The 25,453-nt window shown below is 34.6% G+C and overlaps 1 protein-coding gene across 5 annotated transcripts; it reads left to right on the top strand.

Moving 5' to 3' along the window:
- Nucleotides 1-477: 477 nt before the first annotated feature.
- Nucleotides 478-25,109, top strand: LOC119069544 (protein PFF0380w). 5 transcript variants are annotated; one of them, XM_037173620.1, is made up of 7 exons: nt 478-657; nt 19,780-20,197; nt 20,277-20,674; nt 20,741-20,906; nt 21,016-23,220; nt 23,294-23,458; nt 24,837-25,109. In XM_037173620.1, exons 2-7 carry the CDS (start codon nt 19,800-19,802, stop codon nt 24,859-24,861), a joined length of 3,357 nt encoding a protein of 1,118 aa, XP_037029515.1. In that variant the 5' UTR covers nt 478-657; nt 19,780-19,799; the 3' UTR covers nt 24,862-25,109. The 5 variants fall into 5 exon arrangements, with proteins under 5 accessions (XP_037029515.1, XP_037029519.1, XP_037029518.1 ...); XM_037173624.1 differs by lacking the exon at nt 478-657 and adding an exon at nt 4,817-5,243; XM_037173623.1 differs by lacking the exon at nt 478-657 and adding an exon at nt 15,403-15,415.
- The last annotated feature ends 344 nt before the right edge of the window (nt 25,110-25,453 follow it).

Below are 25,453 nucleotides of genomic sequence, written 5' to 3'. Positions count from 1 at the left end.
CACGAAGCAGCGGCTAAACAGACACACAATTATACCGAATTTATTGTTGAAGCGTATAAGTGGTATAAGTATATTAAACATTGACTACTTGATTTCATTCAACGTGTTTCTTTACATCACATTGCAATGTGTTTTATATTGCAGCCTTCTTTATCGTTCAAATGAATTTCTTTATAAACGTGAATTTTGGTACAAAATGTAAGACATGTTTTGCATTGGAAAGTTGATTATGTAATGTCCCGAAATTGCGAAAAACGTTGTATCTATCAATAACTAAAATAACCGATAAATAACTAAAATAGAATGTGTCTTTCGTTTATTGTAAAGCGTCTTACAATGTGACATATTCATCGTAAGTAATGATAAGTCGAATTCGCAAGTGATAAATTATTCATCGCTTTAAACGTTTTCAGCGTAATAATATGCGTCGTGGCTTGGTTGTTTCAATTGTCAATAAAATATGGCAACACTGTTCACCTTTTAGTTTTACTTTTTCGATATTGTGAAGTGGTTTATAGTTATATCTCATCGCTCACAAAACGAATGAAAAGTTAATTTATTTTTAATGTGATCAAATCAATTATTGACTATTCATAGTCAATAAAAGTGAATTGAATTACGCATTGTTTTGAATGGCATAAAAGTGTTGGCATAAATGTAAGTTGTAAATCAATGACTTTTTGTACTGTATTCCAACCACCGCAGTTGACTTTTATTGATTTTACTTTTCCTTGCTGTACTAACAAAAAAAAAGTGCATATGTGGAGCAGCACAAAATAAATTTACATTTTTTGTTTTAAATTTGCATCAATCAACATTTTTTGTGAACGCATAATGACTCAACAAGTTAAATCACCTCAGTTAAATCCATTGTCGAAAGCTTTTCCTAAATCGTTCACACTAAAATGCAAATGTTCAGCGACTTTGTGTGTGCGCTCAATGTTTTTCTTTCGTTTCTATAAATTTTTTGTTTTCAAAACAAGTCGTACGACCGTATACATTATGACATAATAAACTGGACAAATACCTCCGAGGCGAAATTACACTCTGAACACTTTTCCTTCAACAATATTTTCTAAACATTTTTCAAATGTCTCGATCTATTTTGATATAATCAGTCGGTATACATAATACACAGAGTTGTGGTTTCAGTTTCACCCAGTGATTTCAAAACCACAAAATTCGAGATGCATTCTGATGCAAATCGTGGGAGTGAATTAAATAGAGTTTGGTGTGTGTGTGTGTAAAGGCTTTTAACATTCCGATCGAACCAAATGCGTTCGTCTCATATCGATTCAATTCGAGAATAGATTTTATTTGAAAAGGAAATCTTTTGTGTGACCTCCAATTTAACATATGACATATGAATTGACTGTCAGGGTCTCACTCGTATACCAGTTCCATTCATCCAATTAGGTCAGACGAATTGAGAAAAATTTGAATTTTATTTATTAGCTAAGAACTGAACCGATCCGACCAAGATTATAAGAATTTAGATCGGGAAAGGAATTGATTACATCGCCACGACCACCTAATTTGCATAAACGAGAAAAATGTTCGACGAAAACTAGTGTATCTCACATGGTCACAATATAGTTGACGAAAATAATTTGTATTTATTTGAGTGCTTAGAGTGTTGAAGTTGAAGAACTTTTCACAGGGACGATTATTCCATTCCTTCGCACGTACCGACTCAACGTAAATAATTTAGGTCTCTCAATGTCCCCTCGTTTTCACTTCGTACCATCCGTGAAATTAAGTCTTGACTAAGAACTGTCCAACTCCAAAAGAATCGAAAAAATTCTTATATTTTGCCAACTTGCTTTGCATATTATGCCAGTCAGTTTCCATTGCGTCACATGATTGTTTTTGCATTTAACAAAAAGAAAAAGAAAATTTCGATTTTTTCTTTGTATGATTGATTCCGTGAGTGACAATTCTTTATGGGCACCTTAATTTGTATGCTCCAGAAAGAATATTAAATCGAAGCCAAAAAGTATCAACTCTTTATTGTAAGTTAAACTTGTTGTCTACAGCCAAAAAACGAATTATTTCATTTTGTATTTTGAATCACGACTAGGCATTACGAAATATATACGTTGACTCTCTGCCTAATTTGTATTCAAGCGCACGCAATAAAGACATTTAATTATGATTGGAGCTTTTGGTCATTGAAAATAAACGTAATGTATATGGCTTTGCAATGGTGCTCCAACTAGTGAAGAAACAACATTTAATTTAATGTTAAAGTTGTAAAGATGTCATCGAAAACTCCCACATTAGAGATAAAATGTTCTTGGATTGTTCGGAACGATATTGTGTCTTTTACAGGAATAGCTTATCCACATAAAGCTTGATGTGATTTTGCAGTTTGCCGAGCTAAGTATTTGTTATTTTCTTAGTCATTTGAGTACTAAGAGACGATAAAGTAAAGGAATAATAAAATTAGGAGAATGTGCGGCGGTTCATACAGTCCACTAATCTTGCGGAGATATGTTGAGGTAGACAGATAAAAGGCTATTATACCTATCGTTGCACAACTTTTTCATCTCAGTGGTAAACGGCTTAATTAAGAGCATTAAATGATATGAATACTGTCATACTTACGAATTGTCAACCAGGTTTCCAGAAACTTCACTTTTTCCCTATGCTTTTGTCTAATTTTTTTCCCTATAAGTCTCACTGTTCTTGTTGGTTTGATTGTATGATTGTATCGTAAATAAACGAACTGGCGACAATGTTCTTCGAAGTACGGATTGTAGAAATCGTCACGTCCTTGTTAAACGTACAACTTAGACCCTCAATGACATATTGCCTCGTACTCGCCTTCATCTAGAATCATAGAACTTACTGACATATTTCTGGCCAAGACATTCTTTAAATCGATTTTTCACCATGAAGCCATGATGGCTCGATTTTGGCCAAATGGAGAGAAATGTAGATCTGGTCGTGGTCTACATTTTTCTCCATTTGACCAAAAATGAGCCATCATGGCTTCATGGTGAAAAATTGATTTAAAGAATATCTTGTCCAGAAATATGTCAGTAAGTTTTATGATTCTTCATCAACCCAACTTGTAGATAAATTGTGCACCACACCAACGTAGCTCTAAATTGATAATAATATCGGATTGAAATTTTATCTTGAACAACTAATTGACATCCCTGGCTATTGCGCTACTCGCCTCATTTGACGTAAAACCTTATACCACTCATCTGGTACACTGGCTCTGCAATAAACAGTTATCACAACTGCATGCACCTTCTCCAAATAATATATGTCCGTTATCTAAGCTCAATTTCTACATTTTCCATTTTATCTGTGTGTAGAACAAAACGGATTGCAGTAGAATTGCACAGTCCGATTCGTCGAGTGAATAGGAAAAGTTCGTGCCTCTGCATAATTAATAAATCTTAAAATAAGGGGCTACAAGCCCACCTATCCTAACATTCATATTAGTGACTGTTGTGTGTAATACAGTAATACACACACTCTGTGCATGTGTACTATACACCAGATGCCGAAGATGACTCATTCAATTCACATACATAATGTTCATAATGATCCGCTTTCCCTATGTCGCCCAATCGGAGTTCCATGTTCGATGGGTAAAAATCGTAATAAGCATTTGAGCTTCTATGCAATAATGTGAAGATGGAGCCACTATTTCCGCCATATACCCCCACATCTAAAATGAGCTGAATAAAAACATAAATATTGTTCTCTCATATTCTAACGATGATGAGATATGAGGGAAAAAATGACATGTGCGCATGTTTGATTCAAAAATTATTTCGTGTTCGATGGGCTTGCATTTGTTCTCACCAGTGAAAAATGGGAACATTTTCGACTTTTCGCGATGAAAATTTAAGCTCACCCGCATATTAAAGAAAAATTCTCTCCGTTTCTACTATACGGTCGACTCTCTATTGATCTGCCGCCATTATGACGTTGAATGTAATCAAAACATTAGATTTTGCATAGGCGTCGTTGAGCTTGTTTCTTTTGATATAATAAAAAGTTCATTGAAATTAAATCATCGTCAAAACAAATGCTAAATTATAATTTATTTAGAGACTTTTTTCTTCGCATTCCTCCATGAATTTATATGGAGTGGATTGTGGAGTGTGAATTAGCTTTTGATTTATATTTTTTTATTCAAATCGGTTAACATATGAATATGAATTGTGGTCGTGGGACTGTTGTTCATTCATTAGGCAAAAATTAATATTATTTTTTTTAAAATGAATTGTCAGTTATCATAAAATATGAGATGTTGAGATTAAATATTGTTTGCCTACATGCAATGCTTGTAAGGAAGTTAATTTGATTTTTTTTAAGTCTGCAGTTTTTGATTTTTGTTTTAAGAGAATCGTGAGAAATCAAATTACCCGGCTGTCTAATTGGCGAGGTTAATTGTCTTTTTAAGAGCTGCATTTAATCACGTCCCGATCTTCAAATCGTTCGAATGAATCAGATCCGTTATTGTCACAAATATTCTTCCAAAGAAAAACGAGCGTTTAGACACTAATGTAAAGATGCAGCTAGCTGCTGATTGTATCGATAAATTTTCTTAAAACAGCAATTTACCTGGATGATCACATGATCTTAAAATTGTCGCAATACATCCACCCAAACGACTCAAACTCATAAGCCCGTAAAACGTACAGGCCAATGAAAACTGGAGAAAATCAACCACCAGAGCGAATTATTTTGCTGTGCAAGTCAATTCTCTCGAAAATCTTGCCATTGTTCGCAGACAGTGAGAAAACTACCCTGATAGAGAATCTCTGTCATTTTCCGCTCTCTTCGACAAAACCCACTACTCCACCATTCCAGTGGCTTTTTTTGTTCAGATTTCATAAGAAGCTCGTTTATTCGTACTATTTTTTGTGAAATTCGGGCCAACAATTTCTTTTTTGGAACAAATTATTGTGCACGTAGTTTACCTGTCCGAAATTGTATACAAATTTATCGAATACGATTGTAAATTGTAAATCGTTTTGCTGGTGGTGATGACTAAACCTATTGTAGTCGAGTGTAAAATGTGAAATCCGCCCGCGTCTCATTACATGCTGAAACAGGTCTAATGATATTTTTTTTACAAATTGACCGTATGTGTTGAAGCAAAATTATGATTCTAAATGTGATGGTTCAACTGAAGCTGCTTTTGTGTGAATTAAATGAAGTACAAAATTGATTTTCGTCATTACAAACGTTGGATTAGTAATACTTGCAATCCGGTAAGTCTTAAAATAAAAGAACAAAAAAAAGACCCAAAACTTTCCTAAAACACAACATTCGGTGACGTAATAAATAAATGGAAAATCGATTTTATTCATACCCACACACAGTGTCTCTCGTGTATATATAACTACGAACAGGGAAAAATCGTCAAAATATTTTCTTTTTTCGGTTGTTAGTTCTTACTCGATAATACAAAAGAAACTTTGTTTTGTTAGATATTATACCCATACCCAACCCACCCAATGCATTGCGCTTTTCGTTTATTTCTGCATTTTCGAAATTGGATGGAGGAATAACTATATGACGTGTTATCGATCGAATTCAGATTATTTTTTCTTGATCAATTGACAAGAAACTGTGTAAATATTTGCTTAGTACGTTTCTGTATCAATTACTTTTAAGCGTATTGCCTAATTGAATTTACTTGATGTAAATAAATAAAGTTAACGTTAACCATTTGCTGCAAAAAAATAAATTCATTCTAAGTTTACTCAAGTCTCTATTTTCATAAAAGAAAAATTCTTTTTATTTTTAGATATTGAGGATAATAAATTGATTATTTTTTTGGTCTATGAATATGTTCTATATGAGTCCGTGAAAACAATAAAAGAAAATCTCGTTTAGCTGTGTGAAAAGCATTCCAATTTTTTTCTTTTTCTCTTTCAAGAAATCGTGTGAACTAGTACAGTCACTGTATTTGAGTGTTAGTTGCATTACGTTGACTAACCGATAAACCATTCTAAAGTATTGCTCTGCACTTTACTTTGATTTCTATCAATCGTCTTGGAGCATTACTCACGCAATCAAATTTTAAACTTTACGAAATGCTAGACTTACACTGTTCGTATATTACTATTATTAGGGCCTCCAACCACTAACAGCTCCTGATTCATCGTACCTTTTCCACATATGCCAATATCATTTTACAAAGCGTCGGTGACGGGAAAGAAACAAAGGATCGCCAGACCTGTGTTTCATGATCACTAATCGATCAACTCACCCTGTTAAAATCTAAATTTACAAAGCCTCAATCGTATATCATTATCGGAACATTAGAAGAATTTTCTGATTATTTTGGACTTTCCAAACAAAGCACAACATTTAACCGAGAGTCTTTCATTATGTATTCATCCACTGATTTTTTGGTCCATGCATTCTGGGAGGTTCGTTGTTGTTCGTTAGTACAAAGATTGTACCACATACATGCTGATTAACCGAAGACCATCCAACTTTGATGTATACAAAGCAAGTATTATGTCTCAAGTACCAGAGGAGAAATAAGTGACACTGCCGGTAGGACACTAAATGACATTTTTCAAGCGTTAGCTTGAACAAAGTGTTTCAGGGTTACATTTATGTAAGAAAATCTGACGCCGCACATGTCATCTCTAACGAAAAAACAAGTATTGACATCCGGGTAATGTGGTCTTTTATAGTAAAATGTGTGTTAAAACTATTGAAGTAAAAGATTCAATATCAAATGGAAGGTTGTTTGAAGAAAGGAAGTAATAGATTTAATGATTATATCGCGGTGCGATTGCAAGATTAGTTTTGCTGAATGTTTCACTGCCAATACTGTAATTTGTTCACTAAGGGAAAATGAAGTCCGATTTCATTGTTTCAATTCAATTGTTTGTGTCACAAGTCACCATAGGAAATGAAATTTTCTACTTTTTATACAGGGTCAACGTTTTTCAACACAAAAGCTGAAGTGAGAAAATGACTATTTTGTCGCCTGCGTTGAAAAAATTATTTATTTTTGGAGACAATCATTTCGATCTTAATAGGTTTTGCGAGAACGAAAACCTTAATCTAACAAAACGATTTCGATTTTGCAATTAGACCAGACTAAGGTGCTTTACTTTAAAATTTAAACAATTAACTTTAACGCCTTAACCTGACCATAAAGTAAAAATTTCCTATTCCCAAATTTGTTCTAGCATTTACAGTAACGTCTTAAATATTTCATTTTGACACAGACCATCTCGTGAGTAAACAATGTATCACGACTGCAAATTAACAACACATAAATAAATCCGGTTACGATCATTTTGACTCTCTATCAAAATTTTAGAAACAAAAAATTCGAATGAATTAATCAATGGTGGGCACACGACTCAAACGCTATTATCATAAATAAATGTTTACAATTTTCTCTGATACACCGTTCAGTCTAGATACATACTTTTTTGTTCTGACGATCGAATCTATTTTTTCAAATTTGGAATGATTCAACCGAACAGAGCTGTTATTACAACATCTGCTTCAAATTATAAACTATGATGCCAATTTACAATAAGAAATGTTTGTTAAATTATGCTGAATGTTCGGAATATGAAATATTTGGAAATGATTCACATGAATCGAAATTCGAACAAATTTCTGGTGACTAAACATTTTACATCTATTTATTTGCTCGTTGCTCCGTTCGCTTTATTTTGGATCATTGATCTATTTATTTCTATTCATATTTTATTAAATCAAAACAAATGTTTAAACATTTTTGTGTTGAAAACCAAATTTTACATTTCGGAATTGAATGTACTCGATATGCATACGGACAATTTATTCGAATTTTGCGTCATTTTGTTTTTTATTACAAGCTTCAAATAATATTGAAATACGAACAGTGTTACAGTAACTGTTACCATTTATGCTCAGCATACAGAAAATCAAAAAAACAAATTGTTTTGAAATCGAAAATATTTTCATTTTTAATTGCATTCTAAAACCATTCATTTAACGAAAATATAATTCTTTTGATGGCACTTAAATAAGCAACGCTAGATAGCAGCGCAATGAAAGCACAACAAAGTGTACATAAATAATGTCGAAAATATCTTTTATTTATCGATGTTTTGGGCTCGTTTATATGGTTAATAAGTTACATGAGCTCATACATACGGAACATTTATTTATAATGCATGGTACTTTAGATAACTAGTCGCCTTAATGATAAATCATTAGCTCGTCTACTATTTCATATAAAATAGTATTTTACATTTTCGTTGCCTTAAATGCAGTTTAATGGGCTCGAATAAGAAAAACTAATAAGGACACACATCAGATAATGTTACCCGAGGTTTTATTGACTTTTGTTGAAGAATCGTAAAAATATAAATGGCATCTTTGTAAGTAGATATATTTATTGGAATCCGTTTTGGTATTTATGACCTATTTTGAATTTGGGAGGGTGTAATTAGAAGCACAAGTTGCATATGATCAACGATGAGATGATATTATTTTCGTATTTTTTGTGTTTTATCTTAAAATAATTTGATTCGAAAATAAATATAACCTGCCTAACAGGGGCATATTTTCAAGGCAATGACAAGTTCTCGAAAATTTTTGAAAAGTCTCAGTACATTTTCGAAATTCTAAAAATGAATTTTATAACCGGAGGGTTCGAAAAAAAATTCCAGAAATTTTGAGCATTTTATTTATTCGAAAATAATTGAGTTGGAGCTCGGTTGGATGGTGTTGTGAGACCGTCCAAACTCGAAGTAACAGACCACCCAAATTCAGTCAAAGTTTCTCCTAAGAACTGTTTGGAATTGAATTTGGAGCTTCTCCGAATTATTGTTTAGAATTGAATTGGAGTAGAGGTGAGCTGACGAACCAAAACTTTGTGCCCGGGCGGCTTAAGACCCGATTTTTTAATGAAAAAACATAGCTAACGTTGACCTGTACCAAACACCTATTCGTATCAAAAGCCTTTAATGTGGAACTCTTCATTTCTCTTACTTCATTTTCTACTCTACTGAAAAGCTATTCGCACTTTAAAATCACTTACATTATCCACTCTTTGCCTTTTTATCATATACAAATAAATTGCCAGAGGCAATATAGACAGCCCCGTGCGAAGTCAACTTTCATAAATTCCTATTTAAACATTTAAATATTTTACTATAAATAAACATTTCACAGATGAATATGCTATTATATAGCTATATATGCCTGTATATAGCTCAATATAGCGGTATATAGTTATATATAGATGTCCATATATGGAATGCCTGAAGCACCCCACACACATAACCAATTACTTCTATGTTGTTTACAGAAACTCTCTAAGTACAATTTTTCCCACTTTATATCACTTTTACTAAAATACAATATGGCCGCTGGCAGCCATTTTGTTAGGAGACCGGAAATAGTACCGACGCTTTACATTCGTTAATACCTTTCAAACAAAAAAAAATTCATGAAATTCGGTCAAAATTTACTCGAGATATTGACAAAATACTCCACGTTCACTGTACGGCCGAGTAGCCAGATAAGAGCTCACGCCCCGGTGAACATAATTTCATAAACTTTTTTTTCCTGATTGGTACGGTCAATATCTGTCTACTAAAGCGAAAACAGACGAAATATGTTTAATTTTGGCCGACCTACAAGCAAAAACTGCTTGCCGCCTTGTGCCTGGTTCACACCAAGGGGTCTAACTCACGAGTCGGTCATCCAATTTCCAAAAACCTTTTTTTTAGTCGATTGGTATTGTAAATACCTTTGATTTGACGTATCACTTGTAAAAAATCGCCCATCTTCGAGCTTAGCCTTTCTTTTGACATTACCAAACGGGATGTTACCAAACCAAGAATTTTAGAAATCTGAATTAGCTGATTTGGCATCTATGGACAACCATATTAATTTTCCCCTTACTCAGGGAGTCCAATTCGGCGTGGTACAAACATGTGTGTACTTCGTACGGGTCTAATTACCCAACATGCCATCGTGCACCCGCCCATGATTTTATGTTCCTGTTAACAACATTCTATCTCCGTTTCCCCATGTGTACGAAATGTCGGTAATGCAGAGATTATTTACCACCTAAACGCTCCATTATTTTACTTCAAAATGCCGTTTTCTACAAAAACAATGCTCGCCGTGGCCGGCACACATATATTTCACACATAAAAGAAAACTCTCCACCATAATTTCCCAGTTGACGTTGGTCATACTCTAAATATTTGATTTTATTTCCAAGTTCAACTCTTCACGTTTTGTGTAACATAACAGTTATACATATATGCATGCCTATGTGCACAATATACATACTGATATTTAGATGCACCGTGCATTTGTTCTCTGTGATAAATCCATTAATTTCATTTTCTTACATTTTATTGTGTTTATTTTAAAGCAATAAATTGACGCTGCAAGTGAAATGTTCTGGAAATAGATTTTTAGTTTATTAAAAACAACAACAGCAATAGCAAAAGATATATAGTTTGTTATCCATGGAATAGTAAAAAATTGAGATAAGCGAATCGGGCTGTTAATTAACTCGAAATGAAATTCAAACTGTATCGGAAATTCAATCTTTACGTACACGTAATTTTTTGCATAAATAAATTGCTGGTTTTTTCCGAACTATGAACGTATGAGTCATCTATGCGATTTCTCTCTCTCTATTCGGTTATCCCTTAGGTCGGTTTTGATATACATAAAACCGATTTATGCGTATACATATAATAATATATATCACCCTCTCTTTGTATATTGTGTGACTAACAACCCCTAAATTCTGATTGGGCTTATAAGAACGAATCTATTTTTACTCTTATATGCCTAAAGCCGATTGATTGTTAGATAGATATTTATGTAACGTTTCGCAACGTACTGCCTACATATTCAGAATTTTCGCATTAGTTTTTCTTTTCGTGAAAAATATCATGTCATTTTACTATTTAGAGTAAATATATTGGCAATTTGTATTCGACACACAAAATTTTGTTTTTTTTTTTTGTATTCAAATTGAATTTAAGTGTGGAATATAATATTCAAAAACAATTTGTTTTTTCTTATTTGGAAAGTTGTGTTCAATAGCATGGCATAACAACTATACCGGCATAACGAAATAATTGTAGCCTTTCCAAGTAAATTGCTCAAATTGGTATTTTTAGTTTAGTGTTAATAAATGCCGCTTCTTTGAAATGATAATTAACAAATTATTTCCCGCTCGTTGTGGTTATAGTATTCGACGTTACATAATACTAACTTACGTCTAATTTTCTTGTTCAATTTGATAAAATTTAAAGTATATTCTTGGTTCATTGTTATTGTCCAATCAAATATATTCACCTCCTCTTTTCTTGTCAATTATATCACATTTTACGGTATGCGGTTCATATATTTGTAAATTCTGAACTAATTTTTTTCAACGCTAAACTCTGTTTCTTTGTAAATACTTTAACCTATGAAAATGAATTGATTGTTAACATGAACCCGGTGTGCATTTATTTTCGTTTAATGCAAATAAAATTGTTTTCCCAAAATTTATTCGCAATTTTGTACGTTAAATAGAAATTAGAATAATAGTAAATAGAAGTTTCACGACCTCATTGCCTTTTGTATTAAATTTAAAGGAAAATCAAACCGTAATTTTCACATGCTACTTGCGTCAAAAACCCTTCTTTTCATGTTTCAAACTGTTCCTATGCTACTCAGCATATGAGATAGCTATTTATGCTATTAGAACCATAAAATGCGACGAGAGGTGGAGTAAATAGTTTGAGAAGAACACAACAAGATCCGTAATACTATTTTCCGATTTTCATATTTTTTTCCCGATTGGCTGGTTTTACTGGGTTTTACTCACTGCAAATAGCACATCGACCGAGCGTCTTAAAATTCTCACTTTACATATGAAAGATTTATAATATTGGCTGTAACATAGTGATGGATTCTTTTGAATTTCGACTGACCGAAATCGAAGCTATTTATTCCGGGACTTTTTTATATATGCATAGTTAGGCCTTGGTGCCTAGGCCCCAAAACCAGTCTCAGATATTTTTGATCTTCCATACCTGGCTGGTTGTAAGTGGCCAAAAGTCGAAAAATTAGGTTTCGTAGTCCGGATTTCATTTCCGTAAGGTGGCGAGGACACGGGCGTGTGTGGGTTCGTTGGAAAGCTGAGGACGAGTACTACTGGGGCAAATATTACCTTTCTAAAATTTGATGATAAACGGCAGAAAATATGACTTCCGGAAAATTTCTCAAAATCGATGTAACCTCGGTGAACTTTGATGAGTGCTGTGATCTCACTAATGCAATTATTTGATTAAATTATAAATTATTTTGAATGTGGAGGACCTCAGCTTTACAGCGATACGATATTTAGTAGTTTTGCGGAGTGAAACACACAGTTTTCAGTTTTCATCTGTTACGTAGTCACGTGCCAAACTACTAAATATGGGTATCGGTGTAAAGCTCTGGTCCTCCACATTCATAATAAGTAATATTTTAGTCAAATAATTGCATTAGTGAGGTCACAGTTCTCATCAAAGTTCATCGAGGTTCCATCAATTCTGAGAAGTTATCCAGATGTCATATTTTCGGCCGTTTATCATCATTTTTTTGAAGTAAAAAATTGCCCCGATAGTACTCGATATTAGTTTTCCAACGAACCCATACACGCCCGTGTCCTCGCCACCTTACGGTAATGAAATCCGGACTACGAAACCCCATTTTTCGACTTTTGGCCACTTACATCCAACCAGGTATTGAAAATCAAAAATATCTGAGACAGGTTTTCGGGCCTAGGCACCAAGGCCTCACTAGGCATATATAAAAAAAGTCACGGAGAAAATAGCGCCGATTTCGGTCAGTCGAAATTCAAAAGAATCCCTCAGTGTAATTATAGTGCAGGTCAAGGGAATGACCCATTATCGCCCGAGAATTATCACCTAGAATAATGAAAACTAGCTCCCGGGGAGTCAGAAATCACCAAATAATTATAGGACGTCATTTATGAATGGCCACTTATCGCTTTTGTATTTAATATGCTGCTATGTTGCGAGCAATTATACGGCAAGGATCCAATAGTTTTATTCATGCAAGTCGCGGCTTTTAAATTTAATTTAAAATTATTTCTTCGGTATACCACTAGTGGTTCGGTGTGTGAGGGTGTACGAATGTAAAATTCAACGATGTGGACGTTTTTCGTCTAGCGCTTCGTTTTGACGTATTAATTTTTTTTCCATTTTTAACCGAATTAACTCCTCAGCTTGTTTATTGTCCATGGTATTTTCACAAAGAAAATAAGACTTAAAAACTGAAAATTAAAAAAGCAAAAATATATTAGCTGTGGGAGAACATATAACCAGAAGAGCCCGAAACGAAAAAAAATATGTAAAAATTGTTTTTGAAGATTTTCTTTTCAATATTCTATATTTGAAACAAGTGCACATGTGTGAGTCATTTCGGGAATATAATAAAATTTATTGAGTAGATGGTTACACTGGTTACGTTTCAGTGAGAGTGAAAATATGTTGTGAAAATTTTCGGTTTTGTTTTCTGTTCAAACGACTGCGTAAGAACATTATTTCTGGCATAAATTTCAGTGTATCGATGAGCGCCGTGTCGACATTTGTGATTAACATTATGTCATTCAATCAGATTTGATAAATTTTTGTTGTTCGTTAAAGTGTAATAAAATCGAAAAGTGTAAAAAAAAAAGTTCAGGAAAAGAAATTAATAGACCGACGTCCACAAAACGTATACCATTTGTTCTGTTCGGATAAAATAATTTATTAATTGCAAACTTTTCAACTTGTTTATACCATCTATACATACTCCAACATATTATAAATGAATGTGTCATTAATTCTATTTATTTTTATTTATTTTTTATTCTGGTGCGCCTGTCAAGAAACAGAAATCCTTCCCACATTATAAAATTTAAACAAATCGTAAATACATACTTATTTACACACCATTGAAACATGTGTGTGGATTTCTGGTTAATTAAAAAAATTTAAAAAAAAAGAAACCAAAAGAACATGCTGTCTGCTTACACTCACACCCTTCTTAAGTAGCACTTTATTAAAATTACTGAACACACATAAATACACTTTGTACGTTCATGTTATATGTACGGCCAGATCTTTTTTTCTTCTTCTCGAAATTGAAAGTGTATTTCCCAAGGGTTCATAAATCGTTTTGAAAGTATTTCCCTTAGAACTAATTATGATCTTTAGATAAACATACTATGCGATATCCACCAGTCGGTCTCAGAAGATTTTCATTTGAAAATTTGTTTATGGTTTCGTTAATTAATTACGTAGGCTGTGAATGGGTTATTATGTGCTTGTGTTTCCTTACATGTTTGACATATTTATTACCTTTCGGGTCGCACGTTTATACGTCCGCTAAACTAATGCACTTCGTCATAGCACTGCACGGGCATAGAAATAATGTTTTCACAAAGCTGGTTAGGAAATAGTCATTTTCTTACCTCAACTGAAACTTCGGGGGCTTTCGTTGTGAAAAATGTTGTGTTGACCTCGGGTGACAACACACTCGAAATGAAATTTTCAACTTTTTATTCCCGAGGCTGTATTTCTCGGTAACCAAAAATGTAATATTGACTTCCCGGTTATACCTTTCTCGGTGGGTTGGTTCTCCAACTACTCAATTTGCTGGTAACCCAATTTTCCCATGGCCGGGCACTGCTTCTAGCATTAACATAGACAAATATTTTGAGGCTGATGATGGGTTTTGCATTTCTTTCGAACAGACGGTAGTCATGCTTTCTTCATTTGAGTTGAAATACACAACACTTACAAGTGTATATGCATGCAAGTAACAAAATACTGAGGCTTATTGACGTCCTACATACGAGTGTTGATGCTAGGAGCAGTGCTATGACTTCGTTTTAAGACCTATGACTAGATGCTCTTGGAAGTTCGAACAGAGAACTATTGGTTTAGTCTGATAAATTTGATTCGTTTACAACTATTTCATTTATTTTATTTCATTCAACTAAAAGATAAGTGGTGACTCTTACAATATTATTTATGGCAAGTGATGCTATTGTTCTCCTCTATTTAGTCGGGAAACGGAGATTTATATGCGCGGCAGTCGTTACTACTTTGCCCATTTATTACATTGGGAAAGTTAAATTAATGTAATTGTTACCGCTTTACCTACTGAAAACCATCCAACAACAAAAGCGGTTCTTAGTCATAATCAAAGTCGAAGACTTGAATATCGAAAAAGTTTGATATTCAAATCATAGGCCACGCAACCGCACGCAATACTTCTGAACGCTTTATTGTTCAAAACAAAATCATATTTTTACCAACGACAAATTGATGAACAATTTTCATTTGTCGATTTCCGTATAAACCGCGAAATTGAAAGTACATAGCGGTTGAGCATAAATGTACTACAATCGAATAATATGAACTTACTGACGACGACGACGGAATACTACTTTTGTGTTTGTTAATATGGAAAGAGCCATTACGATTAATCGCAAACAACCAATTCCAATTCACATTCTGCGTATCAGTAAATTGTCGGGAAGTGTCCTTAGTTCAGAATCAGAATTTCGTAATTGCTGCAAAAGAACGACAGAAAATAAAATCGGAAAAGTGCATTAGAAAAGTGACTATCCTAAACACAAAACCTTTCCTATGGTCCCTATAATTGAAAATGCTGCAGCACAATGCTATACATACATCACTACTTTCCAATGAAATCTCCATGAGATCACGTTTCGTTTTAATAACAACTCTTATGTGCTATTTTAAATTGTTTTCAATTGGCATTAATTCAAACTCATTTCTGTTTGCCTCCAATGTAGTTGGATAAACGCATACCACACATTATATGTAACGTTTTTTTTTTTTGTGTGTTTCGTGTTGTATATGCACCGAATATGTAGAGTGATGTGAAAATCTATATATGTGGAAGCACTCTACGCTATACTGTGTGTTTTTAGAGGATGTTAGCAGAATATCATGGCGGGTTTATAATATTTTATCTCAACGACTTCGCAGTAGCGTATATGCGTCGGTCGCGTTAAATAATATCGTTCGGTTGAGATGAAATACATTTCAGTTAGAAAGAAAGAACATTTTCTGTGTGAAGAAATTCAAAACAAAGGTTTCGTGGATGTGTGCGAACATTCAAAGGGAATAATCTCGACTAACAGAGAATAGATTCAACGTTTCCATTTAACATTAAAATAAAAGACAATTCAGTAGTTTAATCATCATTGTGAATAAAATCAATCGAAGAGATCATTTTCACATCATCTTCCGGGTGTGATCATTTTTCCGTTATATAATTAAAAGGATTTGTTTGTGGTGGATGCGGACACAATGTTCATAGTGTTTAAATTTAACAGTCAAACGGACAATTGTTGAATATTCAGTCCTTTTTCATGAATTTGTTTTTCACGAATAGGATCAAGGACAAATCTATAAAATTTTGTTGTGAAAATTTTTCTCTAAATTAAATAGACTTGGGCATAATGCCAAACCGTTTTCGGCTATACGACCATACGTTGGTGTGTTACCCATCAAAAGAGAAAAAAACCGTCTAGGAATATTACGGTGCGTTCGTGGGCAATTGAGAACGTTTAAATGTTCGGCCATACAAAAAAAAATACGTTTAAAACGTTGTGTCATGAACTTTTGATGTAGAAATGGCAACTTAATGATGACTTTTTAAAGGGTCAAAGTGTAATCCGGAGAGAAGAGGTTTACTAAGAAAGCTACAAATATTTTCTTTTTTTCCGTGAATATCTAACGTTACAATCGAAATATCGAAATTTTTCTAATTTCTTTACAATGGAGATGGAGAGGGCTGAAGAAAGTACTTCCACATCGAACACTATAGAAATATAAATGTTTTTCATTGATCAGAACTATAAATAAAGTCGCACTTTGCACGGGGTAAACAAACCACACCTAGTCAAATCAACTTTCCTATCAACTTTTCCGTATCTTGACTATCCTTCACAATCGAATCTCTAAATAAATTTTTTAATTCATTGGAAAATCTTACAACAAGAGTTTTCTATTGTGCTTCGCAAAACTTTTTCGTAGACTCGATGTGTACGTGTACCTATGTATTACACATTTAATTTAATTAAAAAAAAAATCAGTCACACAACCGAACTTATAAAAGTATCACAATTGCATGATTGTATTAGACGTGGTTCTGATAAAAAAAAGTTATTTCAATTAGTAACGAACTGATAAGAAGTGTCTTCAGGCACGAATATGTCTCCGATATTCAGTTCTTTCGATTGCATTGAAAGTTTCAGTTAAAGTTTCCAAGCTATGCCGAACTGTTCCAACTAGTGACCGTTATAAAAACATAAAATTTTTCGGAATGTCCCATTTTGCTATTGATTTAAAATCGTCCGGATATCGGAATCGAATTAATGAAGTGTGTGTGTGTGACTTTAAATCCTAAAATTTTCGCATCAAAAGACATACAGAATGGCTCGCGTAACATTTGACGAAAGTTGCTACATGCAACATTACATGAAAACTTTGACATACAATGACTAATGTTAAGCCCTCTCTAATGCCACATTTCGGTAGCTTGAACATTTGGAAGAAATTAAACTATTTGTTAAGTTATTATATGCTTTGGCATATTAATCATGTTTTGTGGCAGATGGCTGCGGTTAGTTCACATAAAAAAAAATTGTCGTTGCTGTAGAGGCCCGACATATGTTAGGGTTTTTTTTCTCGTCATAACCGAGAATTGCAAAAACGTCTTGATTTTCAATTAATCAACTCGGTTCTTTTTTTGTTGCACGTTTCCTTTTAAAAATCGCTGCTAACAGAGCCTCATATGGATAGAGCAAAAACAAAAATTGTTCGGTGAACAATGTTCATCCCAGCCTACGACCAATGTATAAAATTGATAAGATTTTCGGTTCTTAGAAAAATTGTTTCATATTTTCCGCGGAAATAAAACCGTTGCTATCCGCTGCGCTTTTATCCGAACCTGAATCATGAAAATTAAACCAAAAAAGAAAACAAACTTAGGCTTACGAGGTTAATCTTTATTACGTGTCTGCGGTTCAAATGAAGCATCTCCTTCTAATGCACCCATGATTAAATAAACGTAACAATGAATCACACACTAGCTACACTGTACATGGGCCTAGGATTATCGTTGTTAATCAATCTTATCCGTATAGAATACATTTTGACGACGGATGCTAAAATTGGTATACCAGAGTGTTAGGTCGTACATGAACAATATGATAAACCGTTTACTGTGGATAAACAAACATTGTGATTATAAAACCGTGTCGACCGAGTGTGATATTTGATTTTATTTATGAAGTTCATCTGTTAAATGTTTTTTTTATTGATTGTATGTTTGATGAAGTTAATCAAAATGACAAGTAATCGTATACGACGCTGTGGCGAAAAAGAAAATCGTGCCCTAAATGGACATTTAAGGAACTGCTTTCCAAGTAGAAATGGTAACTTTGCCCGGCTAAATCCAATTTTATAAAATGAAATGTTTGACTAAAAATTCCGTATCGCTTAATATACCCATTAATGCCATTGCATGCCATTCCCATTGGTATCTTAACAAAAATTTAATTTCCATTTCTTACAAATATAACCTTTGCTATTATATTAAGCGGTCGTGTAAAGTATGCATATAGTAAAAGCATAACCGATTTATAAAATTTTATTTTAAACAGAGAAAAGATAAAACCGACACTTGTATGTGTGTGACTTGTGCAACCCATAGTATATATCTAGACACATATTTCGCTGAGACAATAAATGAGTCTTCGTTTTGTGCATTTCCGATAACAAAAACATTTTCCATATAGTTTTGACGACCCATTCACATGATTCATTTATCATTTTCGAACAGAAAAATGTTCGGGTTGGTAGAAATTAAAAATAATTTCATTTGAAATCGTTAAATCATTGGGTTCAGTTCAGTGTGATTTAAGTATTTTCAGCAGTTTTATTAACTGAACTGTTCGACAGTGGCAATTGGATTATATTGCTTTGTTATAATACTAGGCACTAGTAGGTACAATGACTATTTACTGGCATTATGAAACATTAATTATTAACTGTCGGTCAAAAATAGTTTCATTGAAGCTCTAGCGATACGTGTGATGAGTGTACTGTACACGAAAATGTGATTAAGCGATTTCTAAATCCATATACTAAGACGATAGAAGCGGATTGAAATAGGTTGCAAATTTAGTGATCAATATTCGAGTGTAACGGAAGACAACTCAGGAGACAAAGTCATTACACAATAAACAAAAAACTAAATAAATAAACAAAATTGTTAATCCACTGAATGTTACAGTCATATGGATCCGAATGATGTGTTCAGAAATGTTTGTCAGCAAAATTTTTAACATTCCACTCTATTCCACACTCAAAAAATTCGTCAGTTAATGTTATCTCTATTGTGGTTGTTGTTGTTGTGATGCTAACGAAATGCAAACCAGAAATAAAATGTGTTTAGCATTTTCACTTTGAATTTATTCAAACCGTTTTGTCTTATACATTCCATGTTGATCCAATAGTATTTTCAGCAAATTAAAATATCGTCTCCATACGACACTGAAATCCACCGCGCGTTAATCTACATTAATCAAAGTTTTCTATTAATCAACACACTACTGTTGTTTGTTCATTTTTTTTTTCGATTAATTTTTGTTTGTTTGTTTTTAATTCCTAACGATCTGCTGAATTCAATTACCATTAACGTTTCCATTTCTTCGAATTGCAGGAACCAAACTCATCCGTGGCATGACAGAACACCCATACGAAAAATCACAAATACCTCAACTTAATACCCCACATAAACGACCATTAACAAATATCAATTCCTTATCAAATTTTCCAAACAATGGCTTATCCGACAATGAGCAAACAAACTTTGATCAGAAACTATTCACCGAATTGACGGAGTCCAATTTGAAGAGCAATGTTCAGATTGTGCTTAAGAATCTGAACAAAAACATTCTACGGAACTATTTTAATGAAAGAGTAAATAACAATTCGGATAAGAAAATGTCCAGTCCAGAGTCTGATTGTAATAGTAACATTGGCGGTGGCTTCATCAGTGCACCGCTCGGATGTTCGATAGCATCATCACAAGACTTTACGCACGACAATTCGGATTATCAATGGTTTTTGGATTATGGGTGAGTAGTCGGATAGAAAATACCGTTTCTCGACGTTCAGATCCGGTTCCAAGTTCTAAGTTTTGTTTTTCGTTCCCAGTTATCGAGATGGGGTAACTCATCAGTCCATACTGTCTTCGCTATCCGCATCGTACAATGGCATAGGTGAATTATCATATTATGAAGATCTGGCAAAGAACATCGACGCCAATTTGGCGGAAGTGGACATGGAAAGCTTTCGAGCTGAAGATATCCATTCGCTGCTAACGTATCGCAAAGAGAACAATAAAAAGCGTCAGGACAATGATCTCGACAATTCGATATGTAAATCAAAGCAACTGTTTTCCCCGGTCAAAGAATCAATGCTGAGTGTCGATTCATTGGACTTGGACTGCTATCCAGACGACGGAGATATCATCCTGACATGCCAAGCGAACAAAAACAATTACACAATCGCATTCGAAGGAAGCACAGTGTACTCAGATGAAAGTTTTTACGGTAAATTTTGTTTGGTTATTCGAAATGTATTCTCAGTCTGCAACCGAATTTTATTTTTAACTTCAGATGGACAGCATGACGTGCAAGAGAAATTGAAGCAAAATTCGATTAATGTAAACAACATCGATGATGTTGTGAAGCGCAAAGCGTTAGAAGTTTCAATGTCCAGGTCAGACACCGGCTTTACTACATGGAGCAAATTGAAGAAAGGTTGTTCTCAACAACTTCAGAGGTAAGAAATGATTCTATTCTGTGCCGTCAGTCATTCGCACTCGTTTCTCCACTATTGAATCAATCTGTCTGTCCACCGATTCAATCGTTTTAATTACATCAACTTTCAGGTATCCATCCGGCAATAACAACACCTCAATCAATCATGTACCAAGACATGCTCCGCATTGTTTCGTTCGGAAAAGTGCCAGTCTACCGAATCTGCAGGTCGATCAGAATAATCCGTTGCACGTATCTCAAGCAATCAGTACGTCGACCGTTGACTCGTACGGCAAAATGCGTACATTATTGCCGATGTGTCCGATGCCCATATCAACATCAGACAGTGAAAGTCCTGCACCGATCCAAAATTCGAATTCCAGCAATGAACCTCAACTGAATCCACCATCGTTCAATCTAGTCAAATTATTTATTAAGCAGAAAAGTAGTTCAACCGACACATGCATGGACGTATCGTCGGGCTGTTGGCCGAGTGATTCTAGTTCGTCCGTTGAGCAACGACAGCGAAAGAAAAGCATGAACGATTCGGGTAAAGGTTCCGCATTGAGCCGACATGACGAAGATATCGAAACTGATTTCCAATACGACAGTTTGGACGTACCGAGCAACAATCATGACAATGGCAAGAATATTGTCAACAAATCAAACGACTTGTATCGTGAAGTGTTTGATTCGCCTTCGCACAGAAACTACAAAGAGTTCAATCTGAACATACGCAACTATCCGAAACACATTTTCAGTGTGAACAACAACAACTCAATGGACAAAGATAGTTTGAAAGAGACGAACAAAAGCTTATCGGATGCTAGCCGAACATCTGATAATATTACTCAGGTGTTCACGAAGACGAGCATACCGTTGGACATGATAACTCGATCCATTCAAACGTCAGTTCTGCTGAAGGACAGCGTGAAAATCGTTCCTCCATCATTTTTGGCTCAGCTCAATCAAAACAACAAAATTGGTGAAAAGCGCCGGGCACCCGTATATGTCATCTATCCGAGCTATGCATTGCCCGATTTAGGCTTTGTCAAAACACACCAAAGTGATATCATTCTATCTCCAATGGGCTACAAAGAAGCCGTTGCGAAAAAGCAGCGTCCCGTTTCTCTGGCCGATGTTGAAGATTTGAAGAAGAAACAATATAAGCATGTAATAGACTGGAAATCGCTGGGGCCATTGCTGCCACTCGAATATAGGAAAATGCTAAAACACATTCCGGAAATTGATGCTACCAACAAAGAATCGATATCATCACAACGGCCAATGTTTTGTATGTCGCCTCCGATACGCCGTCATCGTCCCTCTTCATGTGATTGTGCCAGTTATTGTACAAGTAGTTCGGGCTCTAGTCAACAACCATCTTCCGGTTTCCGTGGCTCATCCACTTTACTAACCGATTCCGAATTTGACGGTTCTACCGGCAATAATGATCCGCTGAAAAATCTGTACGTCTATCAGTACGACAATGGTCGGATAGCGGATGATTCTCAGTCGGTTGAACGACCTCCTACCGGGAAATCTACACCGCGTGGCATATTGCGGCGAAACAGCACGAAAACAAAATCGAAACGGAACAGCATGTTCGAGGAGAACGACACCGTTAAAGAAATTAATGATAAGCGACGCAGCTTACAAGAGCCGTACTATGCATGCGACACGTACAATATCATTGAGGACTATCTAGCAGAATTGAATGCCGGTGAAAATATGGAACGAAGGCTCAACAACAGTCGAGTTTCGTCGTATCGTCAGTATTATCCCGATCAAACTGAAACTTCCAATAAGTTAAGCGGAACGGTCGATGCTCGTAGCAGAGCGAAACAGTTTTTAAGCAACGTACCAAAGTCTGAATTGAAATATTACGCGGAAATCGCAAACATTTTAGAAACAATCGAAAATACTAGTGAGCCTTACGACCGAAACAAGCTGAGAAATGAAGTGAGTCGAGCATTGTCCCAGAAAAAGGTTTCATTCAATCGAAACAATTCGATGAACAATAACAACAACAACAACAACAATCCAAATTTGTTGTGTGCGACAAAGGAATTCTCAACGCCGCCGAATTCGCCGAATATTTCCATAGCCGCACTACGTATGGAACAAAAGACCCGACGATCCGATCAGGAAAAACAAGACAAAATCCAAAGTAATCGATTCAAACGATTGCAAATTCAATGGGAATTGCTGAGCAAAGAGGCTAGTGTATTGGAGAAAGAATTGGTGAAAGAAACGCGTAGCGGTGGTTCAACACCAACATCAGCTGGTGGCTTACGATCTCGAATTCCAAGACCGGTCAGCTATCCGACGACAAAGTAAGTCAATTTCGGGAAAATTAAATTTGTTTTCAAATTCGAACCGCTAACCTGTTAACATTCTTTATTGCAGAGTATCGCCACAATCTGCTGCGAAGACGCTTCAATCCCCCAGTAAGTTGGTACCACCAAAAAAATATGGAATTTCGATCACAAGTAATGCTGCAAATGCGTCACCGCGACCACGTACTCCTAGTAAACTTTACAATACTCCAAAAAAGACGGCTCCGGTACAAAGGTAAGTCAACAAAAAAAAACGTTTCAATTCAATCGTTCAAAACTCTGAGAAATTTACTATCAGAAGAATGCGTTTGTAAGCAAAGTGCAAAGTATTTCCAAAAATCTTCAAAATCTATTACTTCAATATTATTGTTTCACTAGTGTAATGCATTTCACAAATGGATTTTGAACACTAATTATCGCTCATTCGTGTCGTCGTTGTCGATTTCCGATCTCTAGATGAGATTTTGATAGTCTCGCCAAAACTACTTAAAGTGCTTCACTTCAAAATACTGCTTCTGCTTCCATTGATGTAGTTCTACCACGGTCAACCAGAAAAACGTTGCAGTTTATTAAAGTCTATAAAAACTGTGGTATTTGGGGACATTCAACAAGGTGTTGCTTTTGCTGGACCTTCCAACAGCGATACCTCAGTATATTTAAGTTCACGTCTCGAAATTGTTCTATTGTTGGATGCGCTATTGAAATACCCGACAATGAGCCATCACATGAAAACTTTTCATTAAAAAGTTTGAAAAAGAAATTACGCATAAGAGGTGCCACTTCCGCTTATAAAATTCTTGAAAATTGGACCTCGATGTAACCTGATGCCACACCAAAACTATCTGTAAGAATATTTTGTAATTTTTTTTACAAATTTTATACGTCTTAATGGACCCACTGGACTTGTCGCAGAGCGAAAATTTTACGACAGCATCGTTTCATTTTTGATGGTTGCAGCAGGTCGGAATCCGGAATCAATTAACAAAACAATTGACATTGATGTACCCTAATAATTAGCTCCTTACAAACGACGAATGACTCAAGATGGGCTCATTAAATCTGATGCTTCTTCCGCCTCCATTCCACTGTATGCGAAAATATTTGTCTGAGATGAGTCTTAGACTCCATTGTCGATAACAGAAGCCTGTTTACAAAACTTCTGTCACCGTCACGTTGTACACACCCCATATTTCCCGGGGTAAAACCTAAAAAATTTAAAAAATATTTTCAAGCTGTTCACACTGTATACACCGCATTAAACTATCGCACTATCGCGAGATAGTTAGGCAGATAAGTCAGATAGTCCATTGAACTGCCGTTCTGCGCTAAAAATATCATACATTTGGCAGAACCGATTAATACCACTCCGACAAAGGCAGTGCAATGACGCAATTAAGATCATTAGCTAGATAGATACATTTTAAAGAATAAAAAAGTGTGCGTTGGCATGACAGTAATCTAATGTTACAAAAAGAAATCGATTTCCATCTCGACCAAGTAATAGTTAAAAACAGTAATTCTCAGTACAATGGACGCATTTTTTGTCAATTTATTGAACAGTTTAAGACAATACAGACGAGGTGATAAATTTTGGTTTGCACTTCTATTTTCAGGAATACAGCGCGCTGTTCAAAATAGAAACTTCATTCTCGGAATCAAAGTGCAGACTTAGTTATTAGCAAGATGTCGACCTTATTTATATACATACTATACTGCTACGGGACGACATTCTGTAACTTAACATTTAAATTGCAGTAAAAGAAGTAGATAAGTGAAGAAAAAAAGAGAAAAGTAAGAAAAATATCTCGAAAATATTTGATATTACAGTCCTTACTAAATGATAATTTCTTTTTTTTTTATTAATTTTAAACATAAGTTTTAAGTTTCATTTTAAATTAATTAATTTTAAGAATAAAGATTTAATTAAAAAAAACAAAACTCAAAATTGACTTGCTTTTAGTTTTAATTAAAAAAAAAGGATAAAAAATGGCTACTACCAAAAATGTATCTTTAAAAGTTATATCTACAAAATACGAAAACAAAACCATCTATAAAACTAAACTAAAAAAAAATAAAATTGATGAAAGAATGAATTATCTTACCCCTTTAAAGCAAAACATATAATTTCAATAATGGGAACGTAACTTTAATTTACATTTTCGCTTTGCATTACAAAACGACAAACTTTACGAGAATCGAGAATAAGTGAATAACCAGTGTCTCCTGATCC

The sequence above is a fragment of the Bradysia coprophila genome (assembly GCF_014529535.1).
Source record: "Bradysia coprophila strain Holo2 chromosome X unlocalized genomic scaffold, BU_Bcop_v1 contig_35, whole genome shotgun sequence".
NCBI classification, from domain to species: domain Eukaryota; kingdom Metazoa; phylum Arthropoda; class Insecta; order Diptera; family Sciaridae; genus Bradysia; species Bradysia coprophila.
The sequence above is the reverse complement of the archived record's forward strand: the minus strand, read 5'-3'. Positions and strand labels throughout refer to the sequence as shown.